The 13,527-nt window shown below is 37.6% G+C and overlaps 1 protein-coding gene across 1 annotated transcript in view; it reads right to left on the bottom strand.

The window, feature by feature from the left end:
* The window catches only part of LOC134800771 (phospholipase A1-like), a 619,586-nt gene that overhangs the window by 580,438 nt on the left and 25,621 nt on the right, over positions 1-13,527 (bottom strand). The window contains exon 2 of the mRNA XM_063773319.1: positions 3,579-3,681. Coding sequence (XP_063629389.1) covers positions 3,579-3,678 — 100 coding nt within the window. The 5' untranslated portion in view covers positions 3,679-3,681. The remainder of the gene's footprint in view (positions 1-3,578; positions 3,682-13,527) is intronic.

Below are 13,527 nucleotides of genomic sequence, written 5' to 3'. Positions count from 1 at the left end.
TTATAACAGTACTTATATTATACAAGGTTATAACAGTTAGAACAGTACTTATATTATACAAGCTTATAACAAGACATAATATACATACAAGCTTTTGCCCGCGACTTCGTCTGCGTGGAATTAGTAATTTGGGTAGCTTCTTTTTTATCCAGTCTGCTTTTTATTGATTTCCTATACACATTCAATATTCTTTTCACCACACCAGCTCGGAAAGGCTTACTTTGCACTTCAAAAACTGATAGCAAAGTTGCATTTTATCCACATGTGAGGCAAAGTAATCAAATGCAAATTTTGAGTTGTTTTCTTATGTTTGCTGGTAGAATTGACTTTTAAATGATGATTTTGGATGATAAATATTTAATAACATTCACTTGGATTTGATTTGGTTTGATTTTGTTTGATATTTTACGTTTAATATTTGCTTTGGGTTGGTGTGGTGAAAAATTTTGTGTTTCACTCGGGGGCAAATTTTGTTTAACCCTCGTGCTTTGAAACCCTCGCAACGCTCAAGATACCATTTTCGAACCACTCGCTACGCTCGTGGTTCAATTTTGGAATCTTTCGCTTGCTCGGGTATCAATATTAGCACGAGCGGTTAAACAACAACTTTGCCCCCTTGTAAAACAAATAACTATATCATTTTCTAATACTTAAATGAGGTTGTGATATAGTTTCCATTATATTTGACGACCAGTCTGGCCTAGTGGGTAGTGACCCTGCCTGTGAAGCCGATGGTCCTGGGTTCGAATCCCAGTAAGGGCATTTATTTGTGTGATGACACTGATATTTGTTCCTGAGTCATGGTTGTTTTCTATGTATTTAATTTTATATATTATATATATCGTTGTCTGAGTACCCACAACACAAGCCTTCTTGAGCTTAAGGCCTGTGGACACCGGCTGCATGTGCGTGACGTGCACGTGCGGCGTTGTAGTATACAGATCCTTATGAGAGACGTCACACTGCTTGCGTGACGTGTGCGTGTGCGGCTCCAACATTTTTGCGCACGTACACGTGCACGTGCACGCAAGCCGGTGTGCACAGGCCTTTACTGTGGGACTTGATCAATCTGTGTAAGAATGTCCTATAATATATAAAATAAATATATATAAAAACTGTTGCAGCACAATTATACCCAGTGGGGAGCACAGTAAGCACATCTTACGGCAAGTTTACAAATAAAATAGTGCTATATAACGCGGACAAAGTCACGGGCAGGGGCTACTTATGTACCTACTATATTGTATAATATATAAAGTAATTATACTAATTATTCTATTACGTGAACCATGACAAGTATGTCAAAGCCGACCACTTTACCCGTTTTATTTAAAAAGGATGTTATTGGAAAACAATGATACCTTTGCATAACTTGTGGCCTAGTTGGTAGTGACCCTGCCTGTGAAGCCGATGGTTCGGGGTTCGAATCCCGGTAAGGGCGTTTATTTGTGTGATACATACCTACTTATATAGATAAATACATACTTATACACGGTGGCTATAAAATAACTGCATTCCCGTTGCCAGAGAGGTTTTGGGATTATACTGAGCAACTTATACTATGGGACCAACCCCGAAATCTCAAAAAAAAATTTGGCTATTTCATACACTTTGGCTGGTCCATTTTCTATGGGAGGGTAAATTTTTTTTTTCGTGATTTCGGAGTTTGTCTCATAGTAAAAGTTGCTCAGTATAATCCCAAAATCTCCCTGGCAACGGGAATGCAGTTATTTTTTAGCCACCATAAGTTTAGTGTAACTCAGGTGAAACTAACCGTAAATCATTCAAAACTGTCGTGGTAGGCTGTAAAGGTACATATTTATGAACTTGACTGAACGACAGTAGCTTTATAGGTTGCGTATGATCGCGTAAATATTTAATTGCATTGAGATTCGGAATCCCAGGTGTCAATTAATGATCTAGAGTTGCAATTAATTATCTCATCGTTAATTACCTATTGACTGTGTTATGTTAATTCGATAACACTGTAATTGTATTACGTTGTTAGATAATCCGTAGCTGAATATCTAATTAAATAATTAAATGCGGCAATTTAATTAAATGCGGCAATATTATGTATAGCGGTATACTAAATGGATGTGATTAGCTCAGGGCCGGGACAAGTGGCGTACTACTAGAAGAGAGGCCTGATGCTCAGCAGTGGGCGATAAAGGGCTGATATGATGATGATGATGATGATGATGATGATGATGATGATGATGATGATGATGATGATGATGATGATGATGATGATGATGATGATGATGATCCGGCTTTTTATTTGCTGTCAATTTTTTTCTTCGTCCGATTTCGATAAAATTTGGCGGATAGATAGAGTTAACATTGCTGTACAATTTAAGCGCAATTTCACCTTGGTGAGTTGAATTTTTTTGTGTTTCACTCGGTAGCAAAGATTGTATAACTTTCGTGGCTTGAAGCCCTCGCAAGGCAGTTCGCAAGCAGTTTCCACTTACCGAACTTTTCGCTTGCTCGAGTATCAATACTAGCACGAGGAGTTAAGGCTGAATCACGCTAGAAGAACGGTCCGGGTCCGGGCCGAGACGAGACGTCCGACACTCCGTTGTTTATAGACAGGCTCGGAGATCACGTGATGCTTTCTACGTGTCGGACGCCTCGGCTCGACCCGGACCTCTCCAGTGTAAGCCATCCTTTAAACAACAACTTTGCTCCCTTTGGACCTTGTAAATCAAATAACTATTGTTACATAGTTACATTGCCAAAAAAAGCGCTGGTGGCCTAGCGGTAAGAGTGTGCGACTTGCAATCCGGAGGTCGCGGGTTCAAACCCCGGCTCGTACCAATGAGTTTTTTGGAACTTATCATTCCATTTCATATTTACCATCTCATCTCATCAAGATCATTTGATATTTACTAGTCGCTTTTCGGTGAAGTGCAGGAAAACATCGTGAGGAAACCGGACTAATCCCAATAAGGCCTAGTTCACCCTCTGGGTTAGAAGGTCAGATGGCAGTCGCTTTCGTAAAAACTAGTGACTGTGCCAATTCTTAGGATTAGTTGCCAAGCGGACCCCAGGCTCCCATGAGCCGTGGCAAAAGTGCCGGAACAACGCGAGGAAGATGATGACATTGTTACACTGATTGACACACGAACATACCGTAAAATGGGGTGAGTAGGGAGAAAACTAACATTTAAACCTCGATAACATTTTATTTTTACATATGTAATCTGAATGGTATATATAATAAATGTTCCGGACGTTTGCATTTAAGTTTTTTTATGATTTTGGGTAGTTCCATTTCATAACTTTACCGATAAACACAAAATCCCTCCTCACCCCGTAGTACCTCGTAGTTGGGGTGAGATGGGATTTCATACAAAGGCGATTTTGGAACATTGTGGGATCGATTTCTTTTTCTTATGAATATCACTATAGCTCCATTTGTAATACGCTTACATTATTTGGGTAGCAGTAGCCTTTAAAAACCATCTCACCCCCCTAGCATCCCTTCTCTCCCCATTCATAACCCAACTCTCCACGCAATCCCTACTCACCCCATTTTACGGTAGTAAAGTTAATAAAAAGCTTGTAAAACTTACAGTGTGGTAAGAAGCCTGCCGAGTACCCGTACTGTGGACGGGGAATCGAACCGGCGACTGCCGACGCCAATGCCAGTACCATCAGTGGTAATAGCGCCATGCTCTGAAAATAAAAGGATTCTGTTTAAATCAACTAAAAAAACAACTTAAATAAAAACTAAAAAAAATAAGAACGAGATACATCGAATCAAGAAACCGGCCAAGTGCGAATCGGACTCGCGCACGAAGGGTTCCGTACCATTACGGAAAAACCGGCAAAAATATCACGTTCGTTGTATGGGAGCCCCACTTAAATGTTTATTTTGTTTTGTTTTTAGTATTTGTTGCTATAGCGGCAACAGAAATATAATCTGTGAAATTTTCAACTGGCTAGCTATCACGGTTCATGAGATACAGCCTGGTGAACAGACAGATAGACAGACGGGCAGCGGAGTCCTAGTAATAGGGTCCCGTTTGTAGCCTTTGAGTACGGAACCCTAACAAGGGTTAGGTACCTAAACTCAAATTCTTATATTCAAACCTTTTTTTGACGTGATAACGTCTTATAAATCGATGAACACCGGTAGCATGCACGAAAAAACCGGGCAAGTGCGAGTCGGACTCGCGCACGAAGGGTTCCGTACCATAATGCAAAAAACGACAAAAAAAAAACGGTCACCCATCCAAGTACTGACCCCGCCCGACGTTGCTTAACTTCGGTCAAAAATCACGTTTGTTGTATGGGAGCCCCACTTAAATCTTTATTTTATTCTGTTTTTAGTAGGTATTTGTTGTTATAGCGGCAACAGAAATACATCATCTTTGAAAATTTCAACTGCTATCACGGTTCATGAGATACAGCCTGGTGACAGACGGACGGACGGACGGACAGCGGAGTCTTAGTAATGGGTCCCGTTTTACCCTTTGGGTACGGAACCCTAAAAACTGTCACGTTGTGGACGGATCTCCATTGGTAACGTTGTGGACAGATCTCCATGGTAACGTTACGGCCAAAGTATGCAATTTTTCATCAATGTTTTCTTATGACATTATCACGCAAAATTATCGTCCGTAAACCGACTTTACAGACAATTTTTTTTCTGACAGACTTTTATCGCAGACTATAATTTATTACATATTTATATACGCAGCTATAATATAATTAAGTGCCTAGTTTACCGACCATAACCTATTAGAACTGCATAATTTTCCGGTAGACGAGCCGTAAAATTAATAAGTAATGAAGCGACATTGAAAAGTCGATGCTATACAGTGTGTAAATTCAATACGGGCGAATATTTAAACCTTAGGTCATTTAATAACTAGAGTCGCCTTTAAGAGCTTACAGCTTACCCCTCTGCCGAAAAACTTGCGCAATTGTGCAAACTTTTGTATGGACTGACATGGCTATTTGTACGTACAAATCATGTAGAAATAGCAATACATATGACGTCCGCTCCCCCGTAAAACCGGCAGACTGTTTCGTATAGAAAATGACAGCCATGACGTCCCCAGTTACTAATTGCTCTAAGATTTAAACGGTCGTTAACATAGGACCTAAGAAGTATACTGAAATAGATTTTGCTTAGAAATACAATGAAAACTTTAACCATACAAAATAATTCGGCCCGCAATGTAATACAACACGCAAGTTACGGGATACGAGCTTTTTAAAGTAACTCAACGCTTGTTGGCAGTTATTATTAAAAGCTCGTATCTCGACGTTATGTCATGTCATATAGTTTCTTATAAATGTTTAAATGTTTCTTGTTTTTTCTTGTTTCTTTATTAAATGTTTGCAATACATTATTTCTCGTTAAATAAAAAAATATTTAAATAATTACGGGGTTATAATCAAGTGTAATCTTAGCGGATAAATTCTATATGTGGTTTCATTTGTTGCCCGCATATGGATTTACACACTGTAGGTACTTACATTATAATGTCTAATAAAAGATCACAAGGATAACAATCTCGATAATCCTGTTATACGCATTATAAATTATAATAAATATAATATGCTGTTTTATGTAAATAATTTTCCTTGTATGTTTACATTGTTTACTGGATTTGTATTTGACCTAGCTAGAGAGATTTTACCCGAACTCGATGCTTTACTCACGCTAGACCGGGCCGGGCCCGGTCCGAGGCGTCCGACATGTCATTTTCTATGACGGCTGATCGGTTATCACGTGGTGCTTTCCATAGAAAACGAAGCGCCGGAAGCTCCGGCCCGGCCCCTGTCCGGTCTACCATGAGTCATCCTTTATGCCCCCTACGACACCCTAAATAAGTTTTGGCAAAAACATTCATTTTTGTTACAAGCTTTTATCACGGACTGTATTTTAAATTTTGTTTCCACTTATACCTACTTATCGAGCAAATCTTCTGTCGCAACTTTCGCGCGGCGTGCCATATCTTATGTTCCTCTCTAATTTACCGGCTTTACGCCTCCTCTTAAACCAGAAATTAAATTAAATAGAGTTAGACCAAGAAAAGTCTGCAACGATTTTAATAGCACACGCGGTGTAAGAGTTATTTTAAACGTCACACTTATATGAAATTATGACGTATTAAATAACACTTGCACCGCGTATGCTATCAAAATCGCTGCAGACTTTTCTTGGTCTAACTCTACTTAGTTAATAAATGATTCATAAAAAAAACAAAAATATTGTAATGGAGTAGTTACTTACAATAATGTCAGCAGATGTCCAGGACTCGTTTAATGTGAACTAACAGTTATATTCTAGCGACCGGCCTCGGCTTTTCACGGGTTAACAAATTATACACCTAAACCTTCCTCAAGAATCACTCTATTGATAGGTGAAAATCGCATGAAAATCCGTTCAGTAGTTTTTGACTTTATCGCGAACATACAAACACACGGACAAACGCGGCGGGGGACTTTGTTTTATAATGTGTAGTGATATGCCAATTACTAAGGTATAGATATATCATCTTTGCATGCTAATTAACTAGCTAAATTATTTAATAGTTTTGAGATAATTGCTACAGTTCTAATGATAATTGATTAACGATAAACCTTTAGATGCGCTTAATGATGATTAACGTCATTAATTAAGTCGAGTTAAAAGGATTTTTTTGTATTAATAGGGTAGATGACTGCTTAGTCAAATCACTTTCTAATGTAGTAAATAAAGGTAGTGGACCCCGCAGTAATTCCTCAGCCAGAAAAAACTTTACAGTATGATAAAGTATCAATAAATAATAAGTATTGTATAAATATCCAAAGAATAATAATAATAGAATTAAAGTAAATACCTAAAGTCTCAAATCGTTAATATCTTTTTACAGAAAAATGCTCCGTTCAAACTTTCTTCACCGGACATATTCATGTAACGTATTGCAACAATATATGAAATATCCAAAAAAATATCCCAGCAGAAATACCAATATTAATAAAATATAATTTTTTGGTGTGTCTTGGACCGGAAAATTGCTCAGTCTAATTTTTTCACTGGAATGCCAGCTTATTGCCGTTTTATACCTACAAAATGAAAATCCAAAAAAAGTCCCATGTAACTATACTATTTTCAGAAATTGCCTTTTTACTCGCTGTGGAAAAATTCTCTATCCATTTTATTTATTGAATTAAGTTCACAGTTTTCTTTCCATTCATCTATAAAAACATCCAAAAAAATAACGAGCGTATTAAAAACGAAACATAACGGGAACAGTGTGTAGGGAGTGGAGTACAAGCGGGGTGCGTGAGCGGTACCGGCCGCCGCCCGCGCGCGCGCCGCGCCTCGCCCTATACTACCCGGCGGTGCACGGTGGCGGCTTGCTGCTTTTCTATACTAAAAAACGTAATTCAAGACCAAAAAAACTTACTACAATGTTGCCACTGCTGCAATAATTTTTTTGTAAAATATACTTGGTCAAGCAAATCTTGTCAGTAGAAAAAGGCGGCAAATTTAAAAAATGTAGCGAAGGATTATCGTCCCGCTAGAAGCACAAGGACGCTAATCTGCACTAAACTGCTAAAGGAAGACGGTACATTATTGCGTAACCGCGGGATGGATTTATCTTCGCTTCCAAAATTTCGGTGTCCTGGATGATATTTCTTTTGGATATTTTGGATTTAAGTGTATACGTGACTACTCAGTATATATTTAAAAAGAAATCAGGCTGAGAAATTTTCCACTCTCAGTTTTTAATAGTTCTAAAATACATAAATTTGGGTATGCATTTTTTTTGGATTTTCTTACCCTCTACGCTAAATTATATTCTAAGATCATATAAGAAGAAAAAATTGACAGAGCAATTTTCCGATGAAAATGAGCACCAAAAAAAGGAATTATCATAAAAAAATATTCTCATGTTTGACAAAAGTTTTTGATTTTTTTCTAGTATCACATGCTGATACAAATAACTTATTTGGTAAAATAATTTTGGACGGAGGAATTACTCGGTTCAATATATAAACAGATTTGTATTTTTACGTATAAAAACCTAACTTAGGAGTGTTTTTTTTTTGGATATTTCATATGTTAGTTTCGGCTCATACTATACAATAACCAAGCAAAATTTCATCGACTGAGGAATGAATGCATGGGTCTCCATACAACATCTTGCTTCGTTTACTCCACTATTCGTTTTTCGAACTGTCAAAACGATCAGCCAATATGGACTCTATGAAATACAGAGCAATGACGACACGGTCAAGTTACCTACTCTTTATAGTTCTTTCGGATTTATTTAATAGAAATTGTGTCAAAAAATAACTGCGGTTTAAGTTTTTCTAATATTTTTCTGGTGCTTTATCTCGTACTTGGTGTGAACACGCAGGGGTATATTTTTAAAATGGCCGCGCCATTTCTCCTACCTTTCAACCCTTCGAGCAACACCGGCTTGCGACACGTCGGAACGGAGGGGCCCAAGCGATATCTTACCGTACAATTTCAACCCGACACCGCGAGATACCACTGGGGAGACAGTGTGGAAGCGGATCTGCGTCAGCTTCAAGCCGATAATTGGCAGGAAACGGCGCAGGATCGGGAAAAGTGGTGTGCTCTCGTTTCGGAGGCCAAGATCCTCTTTGGATCGCTGAGCCATATTAGTTAGTTAAAAGTTAGTTCACCCGGATCTGTCACCTAAAGGGTTGCGCGCTTTTTTTATTTAACACCATCTAATTACTAAAAATTCTAAAAAATTGCCTACTTACAAATAGATGAGTGCCGCGTGCGCCCAAGGCCTCGTTCTATGTGAACTGTTATCCGATAGAATCGATTTGCCATCATTAGGTACTTGTACCTAGCCATTTCCATGGTATAATAATATACTCCGCCTGGTACTCCATTCCCGTCTTTTCTAGGTCACCTAACTGACACGGGCTTACGTCATCCTGCGACAGCGCTAGATGATAATATGCGATAGCGCTATATATAGCGGCCATGTTGTTGTGACGTAGCCCCGTGTCACTCTGGGAATGGAAGACCATGTTTTATTAGACTATGGCCATTTCATGCTAATTACTTACTAGCTAATACTATCGTTTCGAATCAAATCTGTCTGTGCGTGCTATTTTAACCGGCCTCCTAGCTAGACCAAGGTTAAGGTTGACTCACGCTAGACCGGGCCGGGGCCGGGCCGGAGCTTCCCGCGCGTCGTTTTCTATGCAAACCACGTGATCACCGATTCTCGTAAAATTTTGTGAGTATGAGTATTCACAAATTTACAATTAGGTACCTATGTTTTTTTCAAAATGATGGCGCTAAGTTTAAGCTCACATAACCACTAGTTATTGTATTGTATTGTAGTGTATTGTATTGTAGTGTATTGTATTGTTTATTGATGATGTTTTAAAAGCATATGAAGCGCTGGTGGCCTAGCGGTAAGAGCGTGCGACTTTCAATCCGGAGGTCGCGGATTCAAACCCCGGCTCGTACCAATGAGTTTTTCGGAACTTATGTACGAAATATCATTTGATATTTGTCAGTCGCTTTTCGGTGAAGGAAAACATCGTGAGGAAACCGGACTAATCCCAATAAGGCCTAGTTTCCCCTCGGGGTTGGAAGGTCGGATGGCAGTCGCTTTCGTAAAAATAGTGCTTACGTCAATTCAAGGGATTAGTTGTCAAGCGGACCCCAGGCTCCCATGAGCCGTGGCAAAATGCCGGGACAACGCGAGAAAGAAGAAGAGTTTTAAAAGCATATCCGGAAGGCATTACTATGGCTGAAGCCACTTGCCCACGGTATCAGATGACCGCATAAAAGTAGAATGGCAGGAAATAAAGTTGATTGGAGTTTAATCGTACCCCGTGCTCGTCATTATTGTAATGGAGATTTTAAACTCGATAGTGATTCGATGAATTACACTATATACAGGGTATTTAAAGCAAAAGGGGCAGTAACGAAAAAAACTGAAATAGTGAAAAAAACCGGGCAAGTGCGGGTCGGAATCGTTCCGTACTTTTTAGTATTTGTTGTTATAGCGGCAACAGAAATACATAATCTGTGAAAATGTCAACTGTCTAGCTCTCACGGTTCATGAGACAGACAGACAGATACTAAGACTCCACGTCTTAGTAATAGGGTCCCGTTTTTACCCCAAAGGGTAACCTAAAAACGATGAATAAATAAAACGGGACCCCGTTTTTACCCCAAAGGGTAACCTAAAAACGATGAATAAATAATTAATTGATTGAAGAGGAAACTTACACAGTTCTTGCGAAGTTTTTTGTTTTATATCAACCTTGAATGGAACCTTTTTTATAACATATCTACTAATAGTTCATTAGGAGTTGATATCATTATTTATAAAAAGTTATTTTTGTAACCACAGTAAATTTACTGCCATCTTTCGCCCGCCTGCCAAAACTTTTAGAACGCCGTTTGACTTTGATCCTTATTCTTTTACTGATATGTGTTGTTAAAGGATAAACAGTGTCGTCATCTACACGAGAATAGGCCAAAGGTATGGCGCCATCGCTCGAAAAGATGGCACCAGGCCCCATGCAATTTCACCACGGTGACAGGTGCGACAATTGTAAAATCACTGTTGCTGACGTCACAGGCATCCATGGGCTACGGTTACCACTTACCATCGGGCGGGCCGTATTCCTGTTTGCCACCATCATTGTATTATTTAAAAAAACTTTATTACTTATATCGGAAAAAAACTGATATTTCTTTTGCGACGTTTCTGACAATTGTCAAGATTTAGAAGAATTGTAGGTAATTCTTGACAGGTAATGAGTTATATGTCGGAATTTCGTGACAATTGTAGTTTTTCTTGTGACAATTGTCATAAACTTAGCAAGAGAAATATCTGTTTTTTTCCGATATAATAAAGTTTTTTTTTAATAAAACAATGATGGTGGCAAACAGGAATACGGCCCGCCCGATGGTAAGCGGTAACCGTAGCCCATGGATGCCTGTGACGTCAGCAACAGTGATGTTTTACAATTGTCGCACCTGTCACCGTGGTGAAATTGGAGCCAGGATACCTTTGGCCTATGCACGTGTATTCTATTCAGAGTACTAAATCTATGAGTTACATAGGTGGGTACGTACAATAATAATCATGATAGGGATTTTTTGTGTTTATTTTTAGAATGAAATCATGTTAAGAGCCACACGAATGTTACCGCTGTCATATAATCTGCGTTGGCTATTTTTGTCTTATGTTAAAAACGATGAATTAATCATTAATTGATTGAAGAGGAAACTTATACAGTTCTTGCGAACTTTTTTGTTTTATATCAACCTTGAAATGAAATCTTTTTTATAACATACCTAATAATAGTTCATTAGGAGTTGATATTCTAACATTTCAGAATAAAAACGAACATTCGATTATTATCAATAGGTAATCGATATTATAATGATTTCATAACCTAATAATGGTATATATATAATGATAGTAATGACTGACTTGATGGCACAACATTGTGTCGGCAAAACAAAATAATTTCCGGAAAAATACAACTGACTAGGTATAATTGCTTAAAACATTGGTAATTGGTCATATTTTGTTTTATGTGGGGTTCTTAGAAAAAGTGACCATTGATTGATACACCCGATTGTATAAGAAAGATTAAATTCTGATTAGTATTCTAATTTGACACGCCTTATAAATAAATAATCATCAAACAAATATTTAGGTTATTATATACGTTTATCTAGATCTAAAAAAATGAGTACATAGTTAATAAAAACATATTAGGCTAAGTCTCAGGTTAAGTATTTCTTTAAGTTTGGTAGGTAGGAAGTTTTAATTTTAGGTTACACTTTATTAAAATTTTTGGTTTTCGGTTTTAAAAAAGACTAAAAAAAATACAACATTAATATTCACAGCAAAGGAGAAAACAAAAATCGGCAACAGGCCTCGTCCCAAGTATAAACACAATTAAAGAACGAAAATAATGATTAAAAACATATTAAAATTTTAACCATATTGAGTGAACACATTTGAATTTGAATTAAGCTCAAGGTAACCTTTTCCCGGGGATTGACACATATTCATCGTTGAATCACCCGCTACTGACCTGGAAAGGAAACTTCGAGCCCAGATCAAGGTCGGATGTAACTACACGACTATTATATGTCCAAAAGAGGTCTGTTTCATCAGTTCCGGGCCTCAGATTATACTTATATGTATGTATGTATGTATGTATGTATGTAGGGGTCCCTTTGTTTCCCATAAAGTTTTAAGTCATAATGTCTTGTTTGTCATATTATCGTTAGTCATAAAACTAAAACCGTTAACTTTTCAGGATTTTCGTAAGGTTATTCTATAGATAGGTTAGGTTAGGTTTGTTTTATGGCAATCCTGAAAAGTTACGCGTTTCTGAGAAAAAACAATTATGCCTACGAAAATTCGGACAAACAATACATTATGACTTAAAACTATTTGGGAAACAATAGAGACCCATATACACGGTGTGGCCTGTAACACGAGCAAATAATTAAAACATAGATTGTACTCCTCAAACGGTGACACTTTTGTTCAACAACTTTTAAAAATTATGAAGTATTCAGACTCCCTATTTTTCATAACAAATAAATATTATCTTCAATGGACGCCATCGCCACGCCATATCATTGTGATTGACGTTGCTTAACATAACAAAATTCGCAATACATTGCGTCTTAGAATAAACTTTAAAGTGTATTAAAAATCAAACCACAAGTTATTTTTAAAAGTCACTGTACAAATGTTGGTCAGTATGAGGAGTACAGCCTACAGTTTAATTTTCACTTCTCATGCTCAAAAAGTGCACCTTTATGTCGTGCGTAGACGACATAAAATCGCATTTTATGCTCTAGAGCATAAAAGTAAAATTTTCTTCTAAGACTAAGGTAATCGGTCTCAACAGCCAAACAGTTAAAACATATTGCACAATTTTACTGAGCAATAAAATTGTGTAGATGACAAAACTTGTTATATTATTTTATTTTTGCTACAATCTTTATATATAAACGCGAGCGGCTTTGACGGTAGAAACAAATTAAATTATGCTCAAACAAAAGAGCGTAAAAAAATAACACTTTTGAATCGACAACATATATCCGCAAAATTCGTATTGTCGCGTATTTTGCATTTAAAAGTGAAAAAATTTCGACAAACAATACTAAAGGCTCAATTTGTTGGTTGACATTTGACAGCTATGCGTTGCGTTTAGAAACTGCAAACATGCTTACAAGTTAGGTTGGTCGTATTTTTTTTAATAAAAAGCAAGACGAATATTACTGTTTATTTGATGACTTTCCGGTATGTATAATGGTTATTATTTGCATTAAGTTTCGTTTCATATGGATATGTATACCGGTATAATTATTACATAAATTTGTTTTTAAGCCAGAACGTGCGATAGTCTGTTACGGCTTTTAAGACGATAGCAACACTGCCTAGACGTCAACGACGGCTGTTATTCGAAAATACTTTATCCGGTACTCCAGACGTGATAAAAACCTGTTAAATAGTGTATTGTGTGTGTTAACAA

Source organism: Cydia splendana, chromosome 20 (genome assembly GCF_910591565.1).
Source record: "Cydia splendana chromosome 20, ilCydSple1.2, whole genome shotgun sequence".
Classification (NCBI taxonomy): Eukaryota; Metazoa; Arthropoda; class Insecta; order Lepidoptera; family Tortricidae; genus Cydia; species Cydia splendana.
Note: the sequence above shows the minus strand (reverse complement) of the source record. Positions and strands in the feature narration are given on the sequence as shown.